Genomic DNA, 22,572 nt, shown 5'->3' on the forward strand with positions numbered 1-22,572 from the left:
AGCATATTAAAAAAAACATAAAACCATCAAAGTCAGTAAAGAAGAAATTAAATCCCCCTAAAAAAAGAAGAAAAATTACCTTACTCTTAAAACTAAAATCCTCCTTTAAATTATAAAGAAAAAACTCTTGTTCATTATAACACATAAAACAAAAAAAAACCCTAAAAAATATTCAAAGTAATATCAAAAAAACCCCAAAATAAAAGAAAAAATTAGAAGAAGTGTAGTTCATCAAAATTTTAAACAGAAAAAAAAAGTAATCCAGTTCCCCCAAAAGAGGATCTCTATTTTCAGTGATAAAAATATTTTTAAAAGTAAATAATAAAAATTTTCCCCTTTAAATACATCATCTTCAAAACAATACCCCATAAGTTCATATGGCCCATCAACAAGCTGTAAAAAAGCTTGTGGCAATGAAAATAACTTCACAATAAGAAAGTTCTCCGGACAACTGTTATCCATTACTAAAGTAAGAACCACAAAAAAACTATTTTTCCTTAACTAAAAAAAACTCCATAACCTTAGCAAAAAGAACGTCCCTCCTGAAGTAAACTAAAAAAAGACTATTCTAGAAATAGTAAACTAACTAGAAATTTTAGGTTTATTTTCTTTACATTGTCAGTAAAAAAAAAAAGCTGTACAGAAAAAATGAGTTCAAAAGAGTTTATTTTAATGCTTACTACATTTTTTCTTTTAGTTACTTTCAATAAAATTTTCTTTATACCCTTTTAAAAGTTTAAGCCTATTTTACCTGTCTCCTAATCCTATCTCACAGCAAAAAAAAATGCATAAATAATTAACCAACAATAAAACCCACCACACTCATCAATATATTAGGAAATCTCAAAAATAGAAAAATCATAAATTAACAAACAAAAAAAACCCCCTACAATGTCATAATAAAACCTTTTGCCAAAGTTTCTCTGATTTTCTAAAGTTCTCAGTAAAATCTGTTTGGCTGTTTTGAGCTCCTGAGAATCTCTTGATGATATTTCTCCAGTGCATCAAACTCAGAGTACACAAATAATTGTAAATACTTTTAAATGTCTCCTTCAGAGAGTTTCTTGGAGAATGGGAGTCAGGGCTTGTGTGTCCTGCTTGGCACAGCCCAGGCAGGGCTCTCCCAGCCCCATTCCACCCTCCATTTCCCAGCTGGAGCCGCTGGTGCCTCTGAGTTGTGCTGCCCCAGCCCCAGGGACGCTCTCCTTGTCTGCCCATTCCCCCACGGGCTCTGGCCAGGGATGGCCTCAGTGGGGGCTGCTGACATCCTCAGCAACTTGGAGGCTGCTGCTGAATTGTACTGCTGCAGAGGCTTGTTCAGCCTGCAGCTCTTCAGTGCAGGAATTCAGTGTCCCAGGGCTCATTAACATCCAAACACCTTCACAAGCCATGCCTCTGGGAATATTTTGATTTCACTTTCCAAATCCTGTGTGGTTAATTAGATTCCAGCACTGTATTCAAAGTGAATATATTATACTTACAAAGATAGTGAGGAAATTTTTTCAGGACCTGTTTAGGTTTTTTTGTCCTTTTATTACATTGATATGTGCAATCTCCAATTGACACTGAATCCAAGTACCTCCTCATGCAGTTTGAGTAGATATGAAAATCAAGACCCTTCATGGCTGACAATCAATCAGACTCTGTCCCTACCCCCACCCCACCATTTCCCCCATCCAAGGCCTGGCACTCAGAGCAGCCTTGTGCAAATCTGAGCTCCCTCCAGCCCAGGCTGCACCTGCAGCTTTCAGCTCCTTGGCTCCAACTCCCACCTGCTTTCCTTGCAGAAGGAGCTGCCCGAGACACAGAGGGATGTTCATTTCTTGTCAGCCAACAAAGCCAAGGCAAGGCACAGCTCCATCAAATGCAAAAGTCATTCCTCTGCTGCATATTAAATCCCCTTTCCCCAGCAGACAGTCTCAGAGCAATGGAAAACACCTTCTGTGCCCAGCACAGATCCCAAGGTCCCCCAAACCCTCCCTGCCCCGATGCTGCCCAGATTTGCTCTTTGCACACACGAGTCACAGGCTGAAGTCAGGAGCCCCCTCCATGCCCAGAGGGAGGAAAAGAGGGAAAGTGGATGAAGAGCTCTCCTGTGCAGAGCCAAGGTCCAAGTGCCCCTTAATAGCCATCACAGCTCTTCCCTCAGCTCTCTGGGATGTCCCAGCAGCATCTGACATGTCCCAAATCCGCCAGGGATTCCCATACGGGAACAGTTTTAGACAAAGACATAAGAAAAGGTAATTCTGTGAAAAACACAAATAAGATGTGTACTAATGTGACATATATTTGAACTTCAGAAAGGTTGGGCAACTCCCTGAAGCTTAAAGCATGAAACCAGTAAACTGAGAGGCACTTGAATGACCAGAGAGCATTTGGAGGAGGAATTTGGAAGCAGCAGGAAGAACATAGGATCCAGCTGGTCTAGTGGAGAGATGTTCTTAGACATGGCCATTTAACCAGGAGAGCTGGAAACACCTCAAGGAAGAGCGAGAGGAAATAATAGACTAAAAAAAGGTGACACAAGTAGATGGGAAAAATTAGTATTTCTTCTCCAGCAATCAGTACATTTCCAGGAAATTCCTGTTCCTGGTGGGACAACTTTGCCATTTCATAAATGTACTCAAATGACCCAGATAATAAAGATTCGCTTGTATAATATGAAACTGACAGGTTTTAACACCAGTGCCCCTTTCCAGGCAGACATCAGCTGTGTGCCCATGAACAGGCAATGCCACTTGTGCCCTCAGGTGCCCAGCTGGGATTGGATCTCTCCGAGAGCACCTGAGGGAGAGCAGAGCATCTTGCAAGCTGCAGGTCCCTGCCAGCCCCACAGGGCTCCTGTGCCATCAACATCTGCTCTGCTGCAGTCTGAAACAGGGCCCAGCATGGTGCCAGGATCATCAGAGAACTGAGGTGTGTGCTGGAATTCCATGGCCTCGCCATGGCGCAGCAGCCCTGCATTTGCCTCCTGCAGCCTTGCTCTCCAGCACAGCCATGGAGGCTCTTTGGGCTCCTGGCTGTTGCTGCAGGCAGCAAGGGCAGCTGAGCTGTGCCTTTGGCCCAGTCAGGCCTGGCCAGCGCAGGCCATGCTCAGCAATTGCTTGTCTGTGCCTGGCCTTGCTGCCAGCCCCGGCAGCGGCTGGACACTGATGGTGTCTGTGCCAGGCTCTCTGAGCCCAGCCCAGCTCCCTGCAAGCTCTGCCAGGGAGGCCACTGAGCTCTGCCAGGCCACCAAGGGCCTCTCCCCAGCCCAGCCCAGCCAGCTCTGGCCCCACAGCTCTGCTCAGCCCAGGCTGCTCTGGCCACTGGCCCCACGGCCTCAGCCCCTGGCAAGGGCACAGCAGCAGCTGCAGCTGCCACAGGACTCAGCCCCAGCCATGGGGGAAGGGGCTTGGCCAAGGCCAAAGGAGGCTCCCTGGCTGCCCTGCTCCCCTCTGGCTGAGGTGCTGAGAGCTCTGCAGCCCCTGCTGCCATCCCATCTGCCCAGGGCAGCACAAGAGCCCCGGCCTTGGGGCCCTCCAGAGCTGCTCCTGCTCCAGGCCCAGGGCCCATGCCAGAGCTGGGGCAGCTCCAAGGCTGTGCCAATCTCTGTTCATTGCTGCTCTGATGGGGATGGATCCTCAGCCACTTGGAGGTTTCTGATGAATTTTATTCCTCCAGGGGCCTCTTCTTTCCTGAGTTCTTCAGTTCAGGAATTTAGTGAGAAAAGCTCATAAACATTTGTTCAAAACACCCAAACAAAAAAAGCCCCTGGGAATAATTGAAGTTTTCAATTCTTCTTTGGTTAATTAGACAGAATTCAGAAGTGTATTCAAAATTAATATACTGTACTGTAAACAGTGCAGCGAGAACTCTTTTGTCCTGTTTTCTTTTTCTGTTCATAGGTCGATATCAGCAATGTCCAATTGATACTGACCCCCAGCACCTCCTAATGCATTCTTAATAGAGAAGTGTAAAATCGTGTCTCGGCGGGCAGTTTAGGTCCACTCCTGCTAGCTGTGGACCCTAGCCCACACGATCTTAGATGGATGAAGGCAAAAGACGAGAAGCGCTCTGTTCCATGTGGCAACGAATGTCCTCTGTTTATTGTCTTGAGAACCACTAGATGGAAAAACCTGCATGGAAAGAGAGCTCGTGGTTCATGGCAGGAGACTTTTATACCCGGGGGAATGGGGGGCGGAGGAAGAGGAGCACAGGCAATGGGATACCTGTGAGGAGGGGGGAGGGGAGGGATTGACCAGGGGATAGACCGAGAAGGGGTATTGGGAAGAGGGGTGGATGAGGGAGAGACCATGTGATGGGAGAGGGAAATAACAGACCACGTGATATAACAGAAGCTATTCAGTGGAATATAAAGACTACTCAGTGCAAATCTCAAATCATCCACTACAAAACAATGTTGAGAGCATTTTAGGCAGACACTGGTCTGCGAGGCCTGCTTGCACAACCCGGCATGTGTGCCTGCTAGCAGAGACGTGCTAGCAGAGATATGCTGCCCTTGGACAGACAATATGAAGATACTTGCAAGGTTGTGCCCAAGGAAAAGGGATGTGAAGCAGGATGTTCTGAGGATAAGAAAAGAAGATGTGGGGCAAGATGATCTACTGATACTTTTGCCCAGATATGCTACGGGACTTAAGCTATGTTAGCTTTCTGCTTTGTAACCAATCAAATTTATTCCCATGTTGATGAACCCTGTATTACTATATAAATGTACCCTCAGATTTGCAATAAACTGAGCAAGGATCATTACCTCTATGAGGATTGATCTTTGACTCAGGGGGCTCTTCTCTCTCCCTCGCTCTCCTTCCCCCCTTCTCCCATTATTTCTCTTTTTAAAACAACAACTAAATAAATTATTTAGTGCAAAAGAACAGATATGAAAACCAAGAGCCTTCATGGCTGACAATCAATCAGACTTAGTCCTTATCCCAACCCCACCATTTCCCTCCTCCAACCCCCTGGCACTCCTATGGATCAGGAATGGTGTGGCCAGCAGGAGCAGGGCAGTGATTCTTATCCTGTGCTCTGCACTGGTTAGGCAGCACCTCGAGTGCTGTGTCCAATTCTGAGCCTCCCAATTTAGGAAGGACATGGAGGGGCTGGAGCATGTCCAGAGAAGGGCAACAAGGCTGCTGAGGGGTCTGGAACACAAGTCCTGTGAGGAGCGGCTGAGGGAGCTGGAGTTGTTTAACCTGGAGAAGAGGAAGCTCAGGTGAGACCTCATCACTCTCTGCAACTCCCTGACAGGAGGGTGCAGCCAGGTGGGGGTCAGGCTCTTCTCCCAAGGAAAAGTGACAGGAAAGAGGACACAGCCTTCAGCTGCACCAGGGGACATTCAGGCTGGACATTAGGAAATATTCTCCACACAAAGGGTGATTGGGCGTTGGAATGGGCTGCCCAGGGAGGGGGTGAGTCACCGTCCCTGAACTTGTTTAAGGAAAGACTTGGTGTGGCACTCAGTGCCATGGTCTGGGTGACAAGGTGGTGTTGGGTCCCAGGCTGGACTTGATGCTCTCCAAGGTCTTTTGCAGCCTGGTTGATTCTCTGATGATTGTGACACTGCAGGGCCCTGGGGAAGCAAGGGGCCATTGTGACACTGCGCGGCCTGGTGGCACTAAGAGGACCATGGTGACACTGTGTACGACATGGCAGCACAGACCAAGAGGCCATTGTGACACTGTGGGGCTGAATGGAAGCAAGGAGTCCATTGGGACACTCTGGGTCCTCCTGGAACCACAGAGGCCACTGTGACACTGCAGGGCCTTGTGGAACCAAGGGGCCATTGTGCCACTGCGGAACCAAGGAGACCCTTGGGAGAGCCTGGGGACAACGGAATCAAGGGGCCATGGCTCCATTGAAGGACTCAGGGAACTGAGGGTACAATTGTGACACTGTGGTGCCCCATGGAAGCAAGGGTCCGTGGTGACCCTGCAGGATCTTGTGTCACCAGGGCTCCATGGTGACACTGCAGCGCCAAGGAATTCATGGTGGCACTCTGAGGCCTCATGGAACCAAGAGGCCACTGTGACCCTGCAGGGCCTTGTGGAACCATGCAGAGCATTGTGACAGAGCAGGACCTGGTGTCATGATGGGGCCATTGTGACACTGCAGGGCCCCATGGAACCAAGGACAAGTGCTGCTCCTCAGGGACTCCTGGAATGAAGGAAACATGTTGGACACTGTGCTGGCCCTTGGGACCAAGAGGCCATTGTGACACTGTGGAACCAAGGAGAGCATTGCTGCCCTGCCAGACCTCATGGAACCAATGATCCATTGTGACACTGCAGGGCCTTGGGGGACCCAGAGCCATTGTGACCCTCTGGGGCCCAAGGATCCAAGGGACTTTGTGACACCAAGGGGTCCCATGGAAACAAAGGAATGTGGTGACACTGGGAAGCTTCATGGAATCATGGAGAGCATTGTGACATTGTCGGGCCTCATGGAACCATAGTAACACCAAGCTGGGTGTGAGTGTTGATCTGCTGGAGGGTAGGAGGGCTCTGCACAGGGCCCTGGACAGGCTGGATCCAGGGACCAAATCCAACCAGGTGAGGTTTAACAAGTCCCAGTGCCGGGTCCTGGCAGGCTGGACATGAGCCAGCAGTGTGCCCAGGTGGCCAAGAAGGCCAGTGGCTGCTGGCCTGGATCAGGAATGGTGTGGCCAGCAGGAGCAGGGCAGTGATTCTTGCCCTGTGCTGGGCACTGGTCGGGCAGCACCTCGAGTGCTGTGTCCAGTTCTGGGCCCCCCAATTTAGGAAGGACATGGAGGGGCTGGAGTGTGTCCAGAGAAGGGCAACAAGGCTGCTGAGGGGTCTGGAACACAAGTCCTGTGAGGAGCGGCTGAGGGAGCTGAGTTGCTTATCCTGCAGAAGCGGAGGCTCAGCAGAGACAAGGCAGTGTCAGGGCACAGGCTGCACTTGATGATCTCCAAGGTCTTTTCCAACCTTGTTGATTCTGGGGTTCTCTGAAACCAACCTTGGACCACTTGCACAATGAGCCCAGGGCCTCCTCTTCAGAAGCTCCAGCAGCCCAGGTGCCTCAGCTTCTCCTGCCAGCCCCAAAACCCATCCTGTCAGTCCTGCAGAGCCTCTGCAGCTCCTCCTCATGGCCCAGAACAGGGAGCCCCACAGGCAGACACAGCAGCCCAGATGTGCCCCCCTGGCCTGGGCTGCCTCTGGCAAGGGAGCAGCAGGAGGCACTGCAGGAGCCTGCAGACAATTCCTCCAGCACTTGGAGGATGATCCTGCTCCCCAGGGGCCGTTCCCATGGGGCCAAGTCAGGAACTGCAATGAGGAGTGGGGCCAGAGAGGAAAGGGCAAACAGGGATGGGCTGTTTGCAGGGCAGGGAACAGGGTTGGGCAAGAGGAAGAAATCTGGATCAGGAAAGAAAAAAGGAAGCAACGGTGAAGCCAAGGAAATGCTCAGGGCATTTTGGGGGGGCTGCCAGGCAGCCCTGGCTCTGAGCAACAGCATCTGCAGTGGGACAGGAAACTCCCAGCTGATGGGAACAAACTTTCTGGCTGCCTGCAGAGGCCAGGACAAAGCTGAGTGCTTTCCCTGGTGTCCCCCAGCCCTTGGTGGCCCCAGGGGCTGATGGCATTTGTGCTCCCTCAGGTTGATGTCCCCACAGCAACAGCATGGGGGTGCTCCCGCCTGCTCTGTGCAATGCAAACAGGGGCTCCTGAGCCAGGGCTGCCGTGCCTGTGCCTGCAAGGATGGGGCACCTGTGTGAGCTGGGGGAGAGGCCAGGGCTGCAGAGGGGGATGGTGTTGGCAGCTCCATGAGGACGCTCTGGGACGCTGCCCTGGGCTGTCCAGTGCCCTGGGGATGGATCAGCCCCTGCTCTGCTGCTCCTTCCCATCTGCCCCAGGGCCCTCGCAGAGCACCAGCCATGCTGGTTGCCCCCAGCCTACCCACGGCCACCCTGGGGCTGCTCACGGGGGTTTTCTGTGCTGAGCATTGGCCTGGGCGTGTTCTTGAGAGAGCCTGGGCAAGGAGGCTGGAGCCCCCAGGCCCTGGCCTGAGGCGTCAGCGCTGCCCCAGCAGTGCCCATGGCCTGTCCCTGCTGCAGCCCCGGCACTGCCACCCCCAGCACTGTGCCCGGCCCCGAGAGCACTCAGGCCCTACAGCAACCCCAGGGCCACCAGGGCAGCGGGGCAGGGCCACGGCAGCAGCACTGGCAACACCAAGTGCTGCTGCTGCTGCTGGGCACAGCTGCTGGGCCAGCACTGATCTGCCCCCAGCTCTGCACACAGACATTGCTGCTGCAGCTCCAGAGAAGGCAACCAAAGGGCATCTCTGCAGAAAACTTTGCTGGGAGATCTTTAAGTTTGTTTAAAGCCACCAAGAGTGCAGCCCCTCATTGACACAGTCCGGGACCACAGGAAAGGCGGAGAGAAACAAAATGAGAAACGGCAAAGAAATTTACATTTCTTTGCGGAAAATATGAAAAAAGTAAAATAAAGGAAAAAAGACCCCACAATCAAACCAACAAGAAGTATCAACAATGTATCACTTTTATTACAAGTTATTTGCAAAATATGGCCAGCAGTTTAATGTTCCTGAAAGCATCCAGTCATCAGTTTCCACACTGCAGCCTTGAGCTCCTGGTTCCTCAGGCTGTAGATGAGGGGGTTCAGGGCTGGAGGCACCAGTGAATACAGAAGTGACAGGGCCAGATCCAGGGATGGGGATGACATGGAGGGGGGCTTCAGGTAGACAAACATAACAGTGCTGAGGAACAGGGAGAGCACGGCCAGGTGAGGGAGGCAGGTGGAAAAGGCTTTGTGCCGTCCCTGCTCAGAGGGGATCCTCAGCACGACCCTGAAGATCTGCACATAGGAGAAAACAATGAACACAAAACAACCAAATGCTAAACAGATGGAGAACACTATGGGCCCAAGTTCCCTGAGATAGGATTTGGAGCAGGAGAGCTTGAGGATCTGGGGGATTTCACAGAAGAACTGGCCCAGGACATTGCCATGGCACAGAGGCAGGGAAAATGTATTGGCCGTGTGCATGAGAGCATTGAGAAAGGCGCTGGCCCAGGCAGCTGCTGCCATGTGGGCACAAGCTCTGCTGCCCAGGAGGATCCCGTAGTGCAGGGGTTTGCAGATGGACACAAAGCGGTCGTAGCACATGATGGTGAGCAGACAGTACTCTGCTCCCATGAAAAAGATAATCAGAAAGACCTGTGCAGCACATCCTGTGTAGGAGATGTTGCTGGTGTCCCAGAGGGAATTGTGCATGGCTTTGGGGACAGTGGTGCAGATGGAGCCCAGGTCAGTGAGGGCCAGGTTGAGCAGGAAGAAGAACATGGGCGTGTGCAGGTGCTGGCCGCAGGCTACGGCGCTGATGATGAGGCCGTTGCCCAGGAGGGCAGCCAGGGAGATGCCCAGCAAGAGGCAGAAGAGCAGCAGCTGCAGCTGCCGCGTGTCTGCCAATGCCAGCAGGAGGAATTGGCTGATGGAGCTGCTGTTGGACATTTGCTGGGGCTGCACTTGGGGATCTGTTCATGGAGGAAAAGACAGTGAAGTGTTAGAGGAGATACCTGTAACCAAAGTCAAAGGCATTTCCCATATGCCCTCTCTGTAACACACACGGACACGCTTTTTTGCTTAAGAATTCTGAGGTTTTCTTTCTAAGCTCCCCCCATTTCTCTGCCAATATTCTTGGATATCAGAAACCTTCAGCACTTCTGCTCCTTTCTGGTACAACAGAGAGAGTGAGTTCCCTGAGGCAAGAGGATGAGTGGAGACTGGGGGGAGATGGTCTGTCACTTCATTCTGTTTTGAATTGCTTTGGGCTTTCTCTCTTTTCAAATGGAGGATGTTCACACTCCCATGTTTGTCTTAAAAACCCCCAGGTATTGCTAAAAGCAGATGGATCCACCACAGCCCAGCTCCACATTTGTAGACAAGGACTCACTTTGCTCATTTCACCAACCCAGCAGCATTTTCAGTGTCATAACACCTCTGCCTTTACCCATCAGTCTTCTAATTCAGAGATGCTCTGGGACAGGTTTGCATACTGGATAGAAGCTCCCAGCTTGGACGGAAATATCAGGGAGAATTCCAAGTGTCCTTCTGATGGCATTGGATTGAGGGAGATGCAGCTCCTTCCCTGGCTGCACTGACAGCATTGCCCAGAGCCGGGCACTGGGGACAGCGTCACCCTGAGCCAGCTGTGCCCCCTGCCAGAGCCCCCAGTGCCGGGCAGCTGCTGCCAGCCCTGTGCTCTGCAGAGGGAACTGGGCCCGGGGCTGCAGAGCTGCCCCACGGCTCTGCTGCAGCTCTGCCTGCACAGGAGGGGCTTCACGCCTTGGAGCCAAGCCCTGAGGGCAGAGGCTTGGCTGGGGCACAGGAGGGAGGGGGCTTGTTCAGAGGCAGGGGCTGCACTGGAGGGGCTCCTGTGGACATCTCTAAACTCTCCCTGCCACAGCATTTCTGGGTTCTGCTTTCTTCCATTCTCTGATCTTCTCCCTGCTTCCTGGAGATTTTCCTCCTGCAGCTGTTTCCCTGGGCCTGATCTCTCCCTGCCAGCACTCACACCCCCCAAATCTCTGGGCACTCTCCTTGGCCTGACAGAAGCCTGCCTGTTTGCAGGGCACTGGCTGGGGGCAGGTTGTGTTTGCAGCTTGGAGAAAGAACAGCTCAGACTGAGCCTGATGGTTCCAGCAAAGGTGATGCTGCTGCTGTCCATGGGCAGAGTGGCTGAAGGAATATTAGGGATCTCCTGTGAACCTACTGATCACTAAAAGTAACAGTTAAGATGGCTCAGGCACTTTACAGATTTCATAATTAATAATTCATAGTCAGCCATTTATATTTATTCTCCCCTCCCCTCCATTCAGCAATAGTAGGAAATTTAATAACAAGTCTTTGGAAATTTCCTGAATTTTATCAAAATCCTTGTCTAGGACATATTCTATGACTGATCAGAGCCCCTCAGCGTGTCAGAGCTTCATGAGCATTTCACCACTCACACACCAGAAATACTCAGAGTTGTACTCACAGGGTCTGTAGGCATTGGGATGTTCCAGCTGTAGGAGATCACTCCAGGAGCTGCAGCTGCATTGTCCTGCAGTCAGAGGTTCCTGTGCCAAGGGCTGGCAGGGATTCTGCCCCAGGCACTTCTCAGCACCTTCCCAGCCCTGACTGATTGGAGCTCTCTGTGCCTCTGTGCTGTGCCCGGGCTGGCTGCAGGCAGTGCCCCAGCCCTGCTGGGCTGGCAGAAGAGCTGCTCAGCAAGAGAAATGTGCTTTTCAAGCTCTCCTTGGTTACCAGCAGCTGCCTCTGTGCCAGCAGCCCAGCCCAGCTCAGCAGCACAGACACAGCAAAAGGACTTTAATGAGCCTCTGGGGCTTTGTGCTCAGGCACTGAACATCAGTCCCTCAGAGGGAGCTGAAGAAACCTCTCCAGAACTCCAAGTCAGAATCACACTCCAAAGTTTCTTGGACTTTTAATGGGTCCCAGGGAGGGACATGACTGAGAAAGTGTCCCCAGGCCCCAGGCAGAGAAGAGAACTGCAGGCAGTGATGACAGGTGGGGACAAAGAGAAGTCAAGTCTTGGTGCCCTGGGGCACAGCAGGGTCTGTGCCACCAAGGGCTGGCAGGAGACACCTTGTCCTGAGCCACTGGGGCCTCCTGGCACAGCCCCAGCCAGGCTGGCCACTGGCAGCCCCTTGTCCTGCCCTCAGCATCCCCCCCAGCCCACATGCCAGTGGCCTCAGGGATCTGCTGGAAGGAGTCCCTGGGGAGCCTTGCTCAGCAATGGCCCTGGGGGCTCCTTCATGCTCCCAGGGACTGCAGGCTTTTCAAAGGACTTTGGCTTTGGCTTTTGCCTTGGACTCTCTGAGAGGTTTGTGCAATCATGGCCTCCAATGATCTGCTGTAATTAGTCCCTGGAGAGGCTTTGTCAGTTACAACACTCAGTGGGGCTCATTAATGCTTCAGGGTAGTTCAGTTTTCTAAGGTAGTTAGTATTTCCCTTTTGATACAGACTCTATGAGAAAGATTGTGCAGTCCCAGCCTCCAATTATCTGCTTTAATTACTCCCTTGAGCCTTTATCAGTAATGACACTCAGGGGGGCTCATTAATACTTCAAGGTACTTCAGTTATTTAAGGTATTTGGTTTTTCCTTTCTGGTACAGACTCTGTGAGAAGTTTGTGCAATCATGGCCCCAATTATCTGCTTTAATGAGTCCCTTGAGAGCTTTGTACTGACACTCAGTGGGGCTCATTAATGCTCTGAGATACTCAAGGTTTTTAAGGTACTTTTGAATTTCCTTTCCACACTGAGAGGTTTTCTTGTGCCATCCTGGCCTCCAGTTCTGTCCTCCAAGGAGTCCATGAGGAGCCTGTGCTGGGGATGGACCTCATTTGGACCCATTCATGCCTCAAGACACTTTGGGTGTTTCTTGTGATTTTGACTCCTGGAAAGGTTTGTGCAATCTCCTCTCAGGCCCTGAGGTTCCAGGACTCAGCTCCAAATGCACCATGGGCTTCATTAGGATCAAGCAAGTCCTGACAAACCATGGCTCTGCCTTGATTTCCCTCTGGTCTGGGGAAGTTAATTAGGAAGGTTTCCTGCTGCAATTATGGAGAAATATTTTTAAGAGGTTGTTTGAAAGATGCATTCCTATTTTAAAGGGTGTATTTTATTAATGTTCTCTTTAGAGAAGAGCTGATTGCAGCATTCTGTGACTGATATTGATCCAGAGATTTTGCTAAGGAGGCTTGCCCTGGTCAGGGAAGCTGTGCCTTGAGCTCTGAGCCAGTGTGAACAACCTTGCTCCACATTCCCCAATCCCATCCTGTCTCTCCTCACTCACCTGGGTCCTGCTTTGCTTGGAGAACTGGCTGAACACAACCAAAGGGTTTTTTTCCCTTTTTACTTTTTCTTTTTGGAAACAATCTAAAACTCCAGAATCTCCCTGCTGAAAACAGAGACCTGCCTTGAGTGTGTGCAATCCCAAGCTGCCACCGAGCAGGCTCCTCTTCCCTAAGGCAGAGATATGCAAGGAATGTTTTAGACCTTTGGACTCCTTGGCTCCACAAGGCCTTCTTGTGTCGCCATGGACTTTTGGTTCTTTCAGGTTCTGTAGTGTCACAGTGGATATTTGGTTCCATGGGGCCCCAGAAGGTCATCATGGTCTTTTTGCTTCCATGAGGCCTTGCTCTGTCACATGGACTTTGGATTCCTTGAGGTTCTGTACTCTCAACAATGATCTCCTTAGTTCCAAAGGGTCTCAATGGGCCCTTGGTTCCACGAGGTTCCTCAGTGTCAGAATGGAAGCCTTGGTTCTGTGTGCCCCATGGTGTCACCATGGTCTCCATGGTTCCACAAGGCCGTGCAGAGTCACAATGGCCCACAGGGTTCATGAGGCCCCACAATGTTGTGAAAAACACAGTTGACTCTTTAGAACTTTTAAAAGTTTAATCAAGGATAAAAAAAGGACAAATGAGTGATCAGCACTGGGATGCTTTTGGTGAATGGCCAAAGAGCACCAGGTAGCTTAAAATCATGCTCTTTATGTACAGTTACATTGCTGGGGTTACATGCATATTCATTAGCTTCTACATTCTTCAAACATTCTTGAAAGCTTTTGATCTTGCAGGGACTCCTTTGATTTTGGCTTTTACACCCTGACTTATCTGCATGACATCCTGGGATCAAGTCAATCTATTTTATTCCTTCCCGTGATTTCATCCCACTTGTTTCACACTTCTCTGATAAGAGGAGCTAACGAGCTCTTCCTCAGTCTCCTCCATGCTCTGTCTTGTGTCACTGTTGTCTCATCACTTGTAAAGCCCTGGATGGCTTTACACTGTTCTCTTAGTTACACAAAAGCCTTTTAGCATCTTCTGTTTTGCCAAGGTCTACAGTACAATACGTTCATCACATCACTATTTCTATAAGCGATACACAGATATCATATTCATTACACTACTATGAGCTATACAGCGCATCCTTAAACTAATAGATTATGTTATTTGTCCTGGTTTAGGGCAAATCTGGGAGAAAACCTCCAAAAGGGGGCCCTCCCACAAAGCAAACCCATGCAGCCCCTCCTCCCAAAAGGTTTGAGAAAAAATTTCCTTGGAGAGAAGTGGAAAAAAACCCTGTTTATTTAACAGGCAAAGCATTCCCCAGCACAAAACGTGAACAATACCAGATGACAAAACTCATTCGCTGCTCTGAAGAGATGACAAATTCAGAAAGTCTCTCTGGTGGGTGGTCGCTCTGTTATCAATCCCTCCGGCACTGGGAAAGGCTGCTGCCCAGAGTAGCCCCTGGTAGGCTACAAAGGGCGAGCTCTTGGTGCTCGCCAGGTCCCAGTCCGGAGCAGGTTCAAACAGTTCCAAGAAAAGGGAAAGAAAAAAAACAGTCCAGGGAAAACTTCTCTGCCTCAGCTAGCTCAACTAACTAAAAAGCAAAGGAGGGCTCTGGTCTGCCCTGTCTGTGCCCAGACAGCACAGTGGAGTAGAATGTGGAGGAGTGTTGCTTTTAGAGGAGTGAGTGCAGTCTCTGATAACAAACTCCACGCTTCTTCTTCTCCCTGCCTTCCCTCAGAACCAGTCTTGAAGGCACAGAATATAATGTCCAGCATAAATGGAACAGACGATTGAGGATACAAGAATCATAAAGTCACCCTAGGACATTCCACCACTTATCCCCACATCCTCAACTTACTACCAAAACTAATATATATTCTAACTCTACTCACACATACATCATTGTCACGATCCGCCCTCACGGACAGGATTGTGATGGTTTGTTATTTGATCTCAGGGTACAAAACACCAACACGGCAAGGGGTTTGCAGTAACAATCAAAATCAGTGTACCATATTGAATAATCACAGCAAAATGCGTTAGAGGGGATTGGGGAAGAGAGAGAAAGAAAGAGAGAAAGAAACCCTGCAGGAAAGGAAAAGAGAGAGAGAATGGGTGTATCTACCAATGTAGAGGCAATGTAATTCTTCGAGGTCCAGTCGAGGTCCAGTTGAGGTCCAGTCAAGGAGTCGCTTTCACGCTGGGGAGATCTCGCTAGCTAACTTGAGGGTTTTTATTAGAATTTTCTATTGAGAATTTGAAGGAGGGGAGAGGGGTAACACAATAGTCATCTGGTCAGCAGTGGGCGAGAGCTATTGTTTTCTTGGTCCAGTGGTCACTACCTGCAGGCAAACATCTCAGTTTGATCAGCTCTTCTCCCCCACACACACTGCCCCCCTCCCCTCCCAGGTTAGAGGTTGCAGTCCATGGGGAGAAAAGGAGTCTTTTCCATATAGGGGTTTCATGTCTCAGTTTTGGAGGGAATGACTTCTCCCATCTCAGTCCATCAGTCACGGTGGTTGTACAGTAGATGAAGGGTCTTCTGTGGAGACCACCAAAAGGTAATTCCAGAAAAGAGTCCAGCCAGGTTAGGAGGTGGAAAGATTCCAGGGCCATTGTAGCAAAGGAATGCAGGCGAAGAAGGGCAAAGTGCCCCTTCTCCTTTCACTGGGTTCAGTGTTCCATGGGGTGGATAAACATACCTGCGAACAATAACTCGAGTTCCAGTCCCAGGGCCCTGGCAAGCCCTCACCAAACCAGCATGTCGAACTAATTATTCGGTGGTCTAAAAATCATGAGGCAGATGAGAGTATTTTCGGACAGAGTATCACAACAGGGGGCAACCTTCTGGGGTGAGGTCAGGAAGGGTAACCCAAACATCATTTCATGAGGTAAGACCCCCAGATCTGACTGAGGTTGGGTTCTAATTCTTAATAAGACCAAAGGGAGACATTTGATCCATGACATCTGGGTTTCAATCATTAGCATAACTACAGCTCTTTTCAGTGTTTGATTCATTCTCTCAACCCGACCGGAACTCTGTGGATGCCATGGAGTGTGTAACTGCCATTTCATTCCCAGGGCTTGAACTACTTTCTGCAATATCTTTGATGTGAAATGAGTTCCCGTGTCTGAATCAATCCTGTTTACCATCCCATATCAGGGAATGATTGATTCTAGAAGTGTTTTACTGACAACATTGGCATTGGCTTTCACAGTGGGTACCACCTCTATCCAATGAGTCAAGTCATCTACTACCACTGGCAAAAACTTCCACCATTGTACCTGGGGAAGCTTGGTAAAGTCTACTCGGATGTTTTGAAAGGGCCTTAAGGCTAGTTCTTGCCCTCCTCTGGGTATTTTCCTCATTATTTTCTTATTCACTTGTTGACATTATCACGCACCATTCAGTGACTTGCTTAGCTATTCTGAAAATTCCTATGCAGCCCCAGTCCCTTAGAAATTGATCACTTAGCGCTTGAGTACCTCAATGTGTTGTCCCATATGCACCGTCTAGCATTTTCTTGGCCAGGGGTTTATTCAACATTTGCCTCCCATCTGCTAATCTCCACTTCCCTTTGTTATCTTTCTTGGCTCCCATTTTGAGGAGTTCTTCCTCTTCTGTCCCACTGAATACAGGGACTTCTTGCATTTCTCTCATGGGTGTTAATACTATGATTAATTTTTCTGTCTCTGATTCAGTTGCATTTTTAGCTTCCAAATCAGCTAAATTGTTCCCTTGCTCTTCCTGAGTCGCCCCTTTTTGATGTCCTTTAACATTGTCTTGGTTTAAAAAGACTGGTGTGGGCTAAGGAAGGCAGGAGCCTTCCCTGAAATGGAGAATGTGAAATGCCCCACCCCTTCAAACTGCTATAAATTTCAGATTAAGGGGCTCTCAGTCTCTCAGTCAAAAATATGGGAGCAGGAAATAACAGTTCTTTAATAGGGAAGAAAATGAAAGGATAAAATAAACAATGCGGTAAACTAAAACAGCACTGACAGAGTCAGAACACAACCTGACACCCTGTTGGTCAGGGTGTTGGTAGCAGTCCAATTGGAATTGAGGCTGCAGTCCTCCTGGAGTGTCAGGTTTGGTTCTGTTGGAGCAGGGATCCTGCAGAAAAAGGGTGTAGTCTTCCTCTGAAGATCCAGTGGAAGAGGGAGCTGTTCCTCTGGGAAATCCAGTGGAGAAAAGCCGTGCTGGTGTTCCAGAACCTCCAGATTATATCTGGGTAGGAATGCTTGGCTCCTCCCTCTGGGCAGAGCATCTCACAGTGGGATGCTCTAGTTCTTATCAGCCATGCAGTGACATTCAATAGCCTGTTATCAGCAGATGTCCCACCAGAGGGAGGATGGTTGTGGAAGAGATAAGGAAAACTGCTCACTTAACAGAAGACAACTGCCATACAGATGGCAAATAGAATGTAAATTGCTTGGCAATCCAGGACATTATCTACCCCTTATTCTATTTCCATCTGCCTCACAATGAAACCTTACACACAGCTCTCACTTAAGACCAGGTTTCCCTGTGGTACACAACAGCTTTCTCCATCTTTCTGCATTACCCTCCAAGTGTAACCAGGTCCTTGAGCAAAAACAATCCCACAGGTGGGTTTGTCTTTGCCTGAGGTGGGATTAATCCAAATAGTCTTTCCCAAAATACCTTTCATATGTACCACAGGGATTTTATCTCCATCCACTGTGTGCAAGGGTTCAGACTGGGCAGGACCAGCTCAGTTGATGGACCCTGGGGTGTTGACCATCCAGGTGGCTTTGGCTAAGTTCATTTCCCAATTTCTAAAAGTTCTCTCACCAATTGCCTTTAGGGTAGTCTTACACAGTCTGTTGCACCGTTCAATTTTCTTGGTAGCTGGTGCACGATAAGGGATATGATATATCCATTCAATGCCATGTTCCCTGGCCCAGGTGTTGATAAGGCTGTTCTTGAAATGAGTCCCGTTGTCCAACTCAATACTCTCAGGGGTGCCATGTCTCTACAGGATTTGCTTTTCCAGGCCCAGGATGGTGTTCTGGGCAGTAGCGTGAGGCACAGGGTAGGTTTCCAACCATCCCGTGATGGCTTCCACCGTGGTCAGCACATAGCACTTGCCTTGGCGTGTCTGGGGCAGTGTGATGCAGTCAATCTGCCAGGCCTCCCCACACTTGTACTTGGACCACCGCCCACCATACCACAGGGGCTTCACTCGCTTGGCCTGCTTGATGGCAGCACATGTCTCACAGTCATGGATAACCTGAGAAATACTGTCCATGCTTAAATCCACCCCTCGGTCTCGTGCCCACTTATAGGTGGCATCTCTGCCCTAATGGCCTGAGGCATCATGGGCCCATTGAGCGAGGAATAACTCTCCCTTGTGTTCCCAATCTAGGTCTACCTTTGACACCCCTATCTTTGCAACTCAGTCTACCTGCTCATTGTTTTGGTGCTCCTCATTAGACCAACTCTTGGGGACATGGGCATCTACAGGATGGATTTTCAAAGATAGATTTTCTACCCGAGAGACAATGTCTTTCCATTCATCAGCAGCCCAGACAGGTTTTCCTCTATGCTGCCAGTTAGCCTCTTTCCACCTCTCCAGCCATCCCCACAGAGCATTGGCTACCATCCATTAATCAGTGTAGAGGTAGAGCTTTGGCCACTTCTCTCTTTCAGCAATGTCTAGGGCCAGCTGAATGGCCTTGAGTTCAGCAAGTTGACTTGATCCACCTTCTCCTTCGGTAGCTTGAGCAACCTGTCATGTGAGGTTCCATATGGCTGCTTTCCACTTCTGTTTCATTCCTATGATGTGACAGGAACCGTCAGTGAAACAAGCAGAGCGTGTTTCCTCTGCTGGTACTTGGTTATATGGTGGAGCTTCTTCAGCCCTTGTTGCTTGTTCCTGCTCCTCTTTGTCAGTGAGACTACAGTTTTCACCTTCCAACCAGTTTGTAATTATGTCCAAAATCCCAGGGCAATTCAGGTTTCCAATACAGGCGCGCTGTGTGATAAAAGCAATCCACTTGCTCCCTGTAGCATCAGTGGCGTGGTGGGTAGAGGGAACCTTTCTTTTGAACATCCACCCCAGCACTGCTAGTCATGGTGCCAGGAGGAGTTGTGCTTCCATGTTAATCACCTCTGAGGCGGCTTGAACTCCTTCATAGGTGGCCAAGATTTCCTTCTCTGTGGGAGTGTAGTTGACTTCAGACCCTCTGTAGCTTCAGCTCCAAAATCCCAGTGGCCAGCCTCGAGTCTCCCCAGGCACCTTCTGGCAAAGGCTCCAGGACAAACCATGGCTCCCAGCTGCAGAGTAGAGCACATTCTTCACCTCTGGTCCTCCTGACTGGGCCAAGGGATACTGCATGAGCAATCTCCTGCTTAATTTGGGCAAAGCTTGTTGCTGCTCAGGGCCCCAGTGGAAAGTGTTCTTCTTGCAGGTGACCAGGTAAGGAGGGCTCACAATCTGGCTGTACTCAGGAATATGCATTCTCCAAAAGCCTATGGCACTTAGGAAAGCTTGTGTCTCCTTCTAATTGGTTGGTGGAGACATAGCTGTGATCTTGTTGATGACCTCAGTTGGAATCTTATGCCATACACCCTGCCACTTTAGTCCTAGGAACGGAATCTCATGAGCTGGTACCATTACTTTGCTCTTTTTGATGGCGAACCAGCTCCCAGGATGGATTTGGAGGATTTCCTCTCCTTTCTCAAACACTTCTGCAGCTGTGTTCCCCCACACAATGATGTCATCGATATCCTGTAGATGTTCTGGAGCCTCACCCTTTTCTAGTGCACTCTGGATCAGTCCATGGCAGATGGTGGGGTGTGCTTCCACCCCTAGGGCAGTCGGTTCCAGGTGTACTGCACTCCTCTCCATGTGAAGACAAACTGAGGCCTGCATTCTGCTGCCAGAAGAATGGAGAAAAATGCATTGGCAATGTTGATAGTGGCACACCACTTCGCTGCCTTGGACTCCAGCTCGTACTGGAGCTCTAATATGTCTGGCACGGCAGCGCTCAGTGGTGGAGTCACTTCATTCAATGCACGGTAGTCCACTGTCAATTCCATTCTTCTTTAGATTTACGCACAGGCCAAATGGGGCTGTTGAAGGGTGAGTGGGTGTTGCTGACCACCCCTTGGCTCTCCAGCTCTCGGATCATCTTATGGATGGCAATCACAGCATCTCCAGTGGTTCTATACTGTCGACGATGCACTGTGGAAGTAGCAATTGGTACCTGTTGCTCTTGTCCCTTCAGGAGTTCTACTGTAGATGGATTCTGATCTTGCGCCTGCTGCTCTGACTCCTGATTTTATGTCAGGAAGCATTGAGGGTCCTTCTCCTGCATCATCATCATCAACCACTGGTCGATCGGTCTCATCTGTGCGCTTTCTACTTCTAGTGCGAGCAGCAACAGCCATTGGTTGAGGCTTATTGTCTGGTTTAGCTGCTGGCTTAGGCTCACTGTCTGGTTTAGCTGCTGGCTTCGAGCCTGGGGTGTTGGCTGCAGCCTGAGTGACTTGGATAGCTGCTGATTTATCTCCCTGCCCCCCTGCCTCTGTCTGCTGCCCTAGAGTATCCAGCAGTGTGCGATAAGCATATGCCAGGGCCCAGCTCACTGCAAGGATCTTTTTCTCCTCAGGGTCATCATGGTACTTCTCTCTCAGGTATTTCCCCACCTCAGCTGGGTTCTGAATTTGTTCATGGGGAAAGTCCCATACTATAGGGTCAGGGAATTCCTTCAGGATTTGGCCCATATCCTCCCATTTCCCACCCCACTCAGGATTTTCCGCATCTGCATCTACTCCTGGGTCAGGGATATCATCAGCTCCTCTAGAAATCTCAGCCCTCATTCTAGAGAAGCTGCAGACTGTACAGAGGAAGCTTACCAGGTTAAATACCAGAAAGATGGTCTCTTTAATATTCAGGGGAAACTGAACATTCTCCAACAGGGAGGTAACAGATTCAGAGGAGAGGAAAGAAGCAAAGGCTGAAAAGCCTCATCCCCTGCTCTTCCTCTGACAAACTGGGTGCATAACCATAGCCATGAACCATTCATCCCTGAACAGACCCCAGCACCTTTATCAACTTCTTACAAACCATTACCACCAAGGCCAGCGGGGTAGCTATCTGGTCACTGCCCACCGCTGTAAAAACTACATATTAGGTACAATACCAGAGCTATTTCTGGATGAGAAAATAAACCTGGGGTCCATAGAGGTATTAAGATCTCAAAAAACCCTAGAGAACAGAAATGCATGCAAGCCTTCACCCCAAGAGACATTATGAATCCAAAAACCATGGCTATTACTGCTTTATACCAACACAGAGTAATGACAACCAAAATGCACTCAAAACAGGGCTTTTTCCACTCTCTCTCAAGCTCCACGAATTGGGCACCAAATTTTGTCCTGGTTTAGGGCAAATTTGGGAGAAAACCTCCAAAAGGGGGCCCCTCCAGAAAGCATACCCACACGGCCCCTCCCCACAACCAGTTCAGGAAGGATTCCTCAGAGAGAAGTGGAAAGAACCTGTTTATTTAACAGGCACAGCACCCCCCAGCACACAGAATGAACAATACTGGATGACAACACTCTTTCACTGCTCTGAAAAAATGACAAATTCAGAAAGCCTCTCTGGGAGTGGTCGCTCTGTTGTCTGTCCCTCCGGCACTGGGGATGGCTGCTGCAGCCACAAGGTGCAAACTCTCGGTGTTTCCCAGGTCCCAGTCCAGAGCAGGTTCACGTGGTGCCAAAAAAGGGAAAGGAAAAAACAGTCCAGTGTAAAATTTGGGCTGCTTAGCTAAACTAACTATGAACAGAAGCAAAAGCAAGAGCAAAGCAGGAGCAAAGCAGAAGCAAGAGCAAAGTAAAAAGCACAGCAAAAAGCAGAAGCCGCACTATGCACTGCCCGGTCTCTGTGTCCCGCAGGCGTGGGGGAGCAGGCTGATAACAAAACCAGAACAAAACATTCGCTCTTCAGAGCCAGTCTTGAAGGCACAGAACATAATATCCAGCATAAACAGAGTACACAAATGGGGATACAAGCATCATAACGTCACTCTAGACAGGCTCCTTCTTCAGAGCTTTGCCTTCAAGGGCAGGAACATCTTTTCCTGGCTGGGAACTGGAATTCCAGCCCCTGGGAGTGTGTGCCATGGATCCCAGAGTGGGCATTTCTGACGGTGCCACGGTTGCTGCTCCTGCCATGCCTGCCAAGGAGCTGTGCAGGGACAGGGGACAAGGTCCAGCAGCTGTGCTGGTTCTGCAGTGCCACAAGGGCCCCTGGCTCCATGAGTTTCCACACTGCCAGCAGCAGTTCATTGGTTCCCATGATGCTCTGCTGTGTCACCATGGATATTTGGTGTCATGAAGTTCTCCAGTGTCACAATGGCCTCCCTTGCTCTATGAACTTCGGCAGTGTCACAATGGCCTCCTTGGATGGGCAGTGTCACCATGGACCATTGGCTCCATGCAGCCCCGCTGGGTCACCATGGACTCCTTGGTTCCAGGAGGTTCCAGGGGTGTCTCCATGGTCTCCTTGGATCCACAGTGTCACCATGGACCACTGGATCCACGTGGCCCTGCTGTGTCACCATGGCCCCTTGGTTCCATGGGACCCCAGGGTCACAATTGACTCCTGCCTTCCACGTCACCCCCTCAGTGTCAAAATGGCCCCTTCGTCCATGAGGAACCCGAAAGTTTTGTGGAAACGTGGAGCAAATCCTTTTTATCAC

The 22,572-nt window shown here is 49.8% G+C and overlaps 1 protein-coding gene across 1 annotated transcript; it reads right to left on the minus strand.

Annotated features, from left to right (window-relative positions):
* Window positions 1–8,558: 8,558 nt before the first annotated feature.
* LOC119696286 (olfactory receptor 14C36-like) lies at window positions 8,559–9,491 on the minus strand. The gene has a single exon (XM_038126011.1). It carries the CDS (start codon window positions 9,489–9,491, stop codon window positions 8,559–8,561), a length of 933 nt encoding a protein of 310 aa, XP_037981939.1.
* Between the last annotated feature and the right edge of the window lie 13,081 nt (window positions 9,492–22,572).

This window comes from Motacilla alba, unplaced genomic scaffold (assembly GCF_015832195.1).
Source record: "Motacilla alba alba isolate MOTALB_02 unplaced genomic scaffold, Motacilla_alba_V1.0_pri HiC_scaffold_28, whole genome shotgun sequence".
Classification (NCBI taxonomy): domain Eukaryota; kingdom Metazoa; phylum Chordata; class Aves; order Passeriformes; family Motacillidae; genus Motacilla; species Motacilla alba.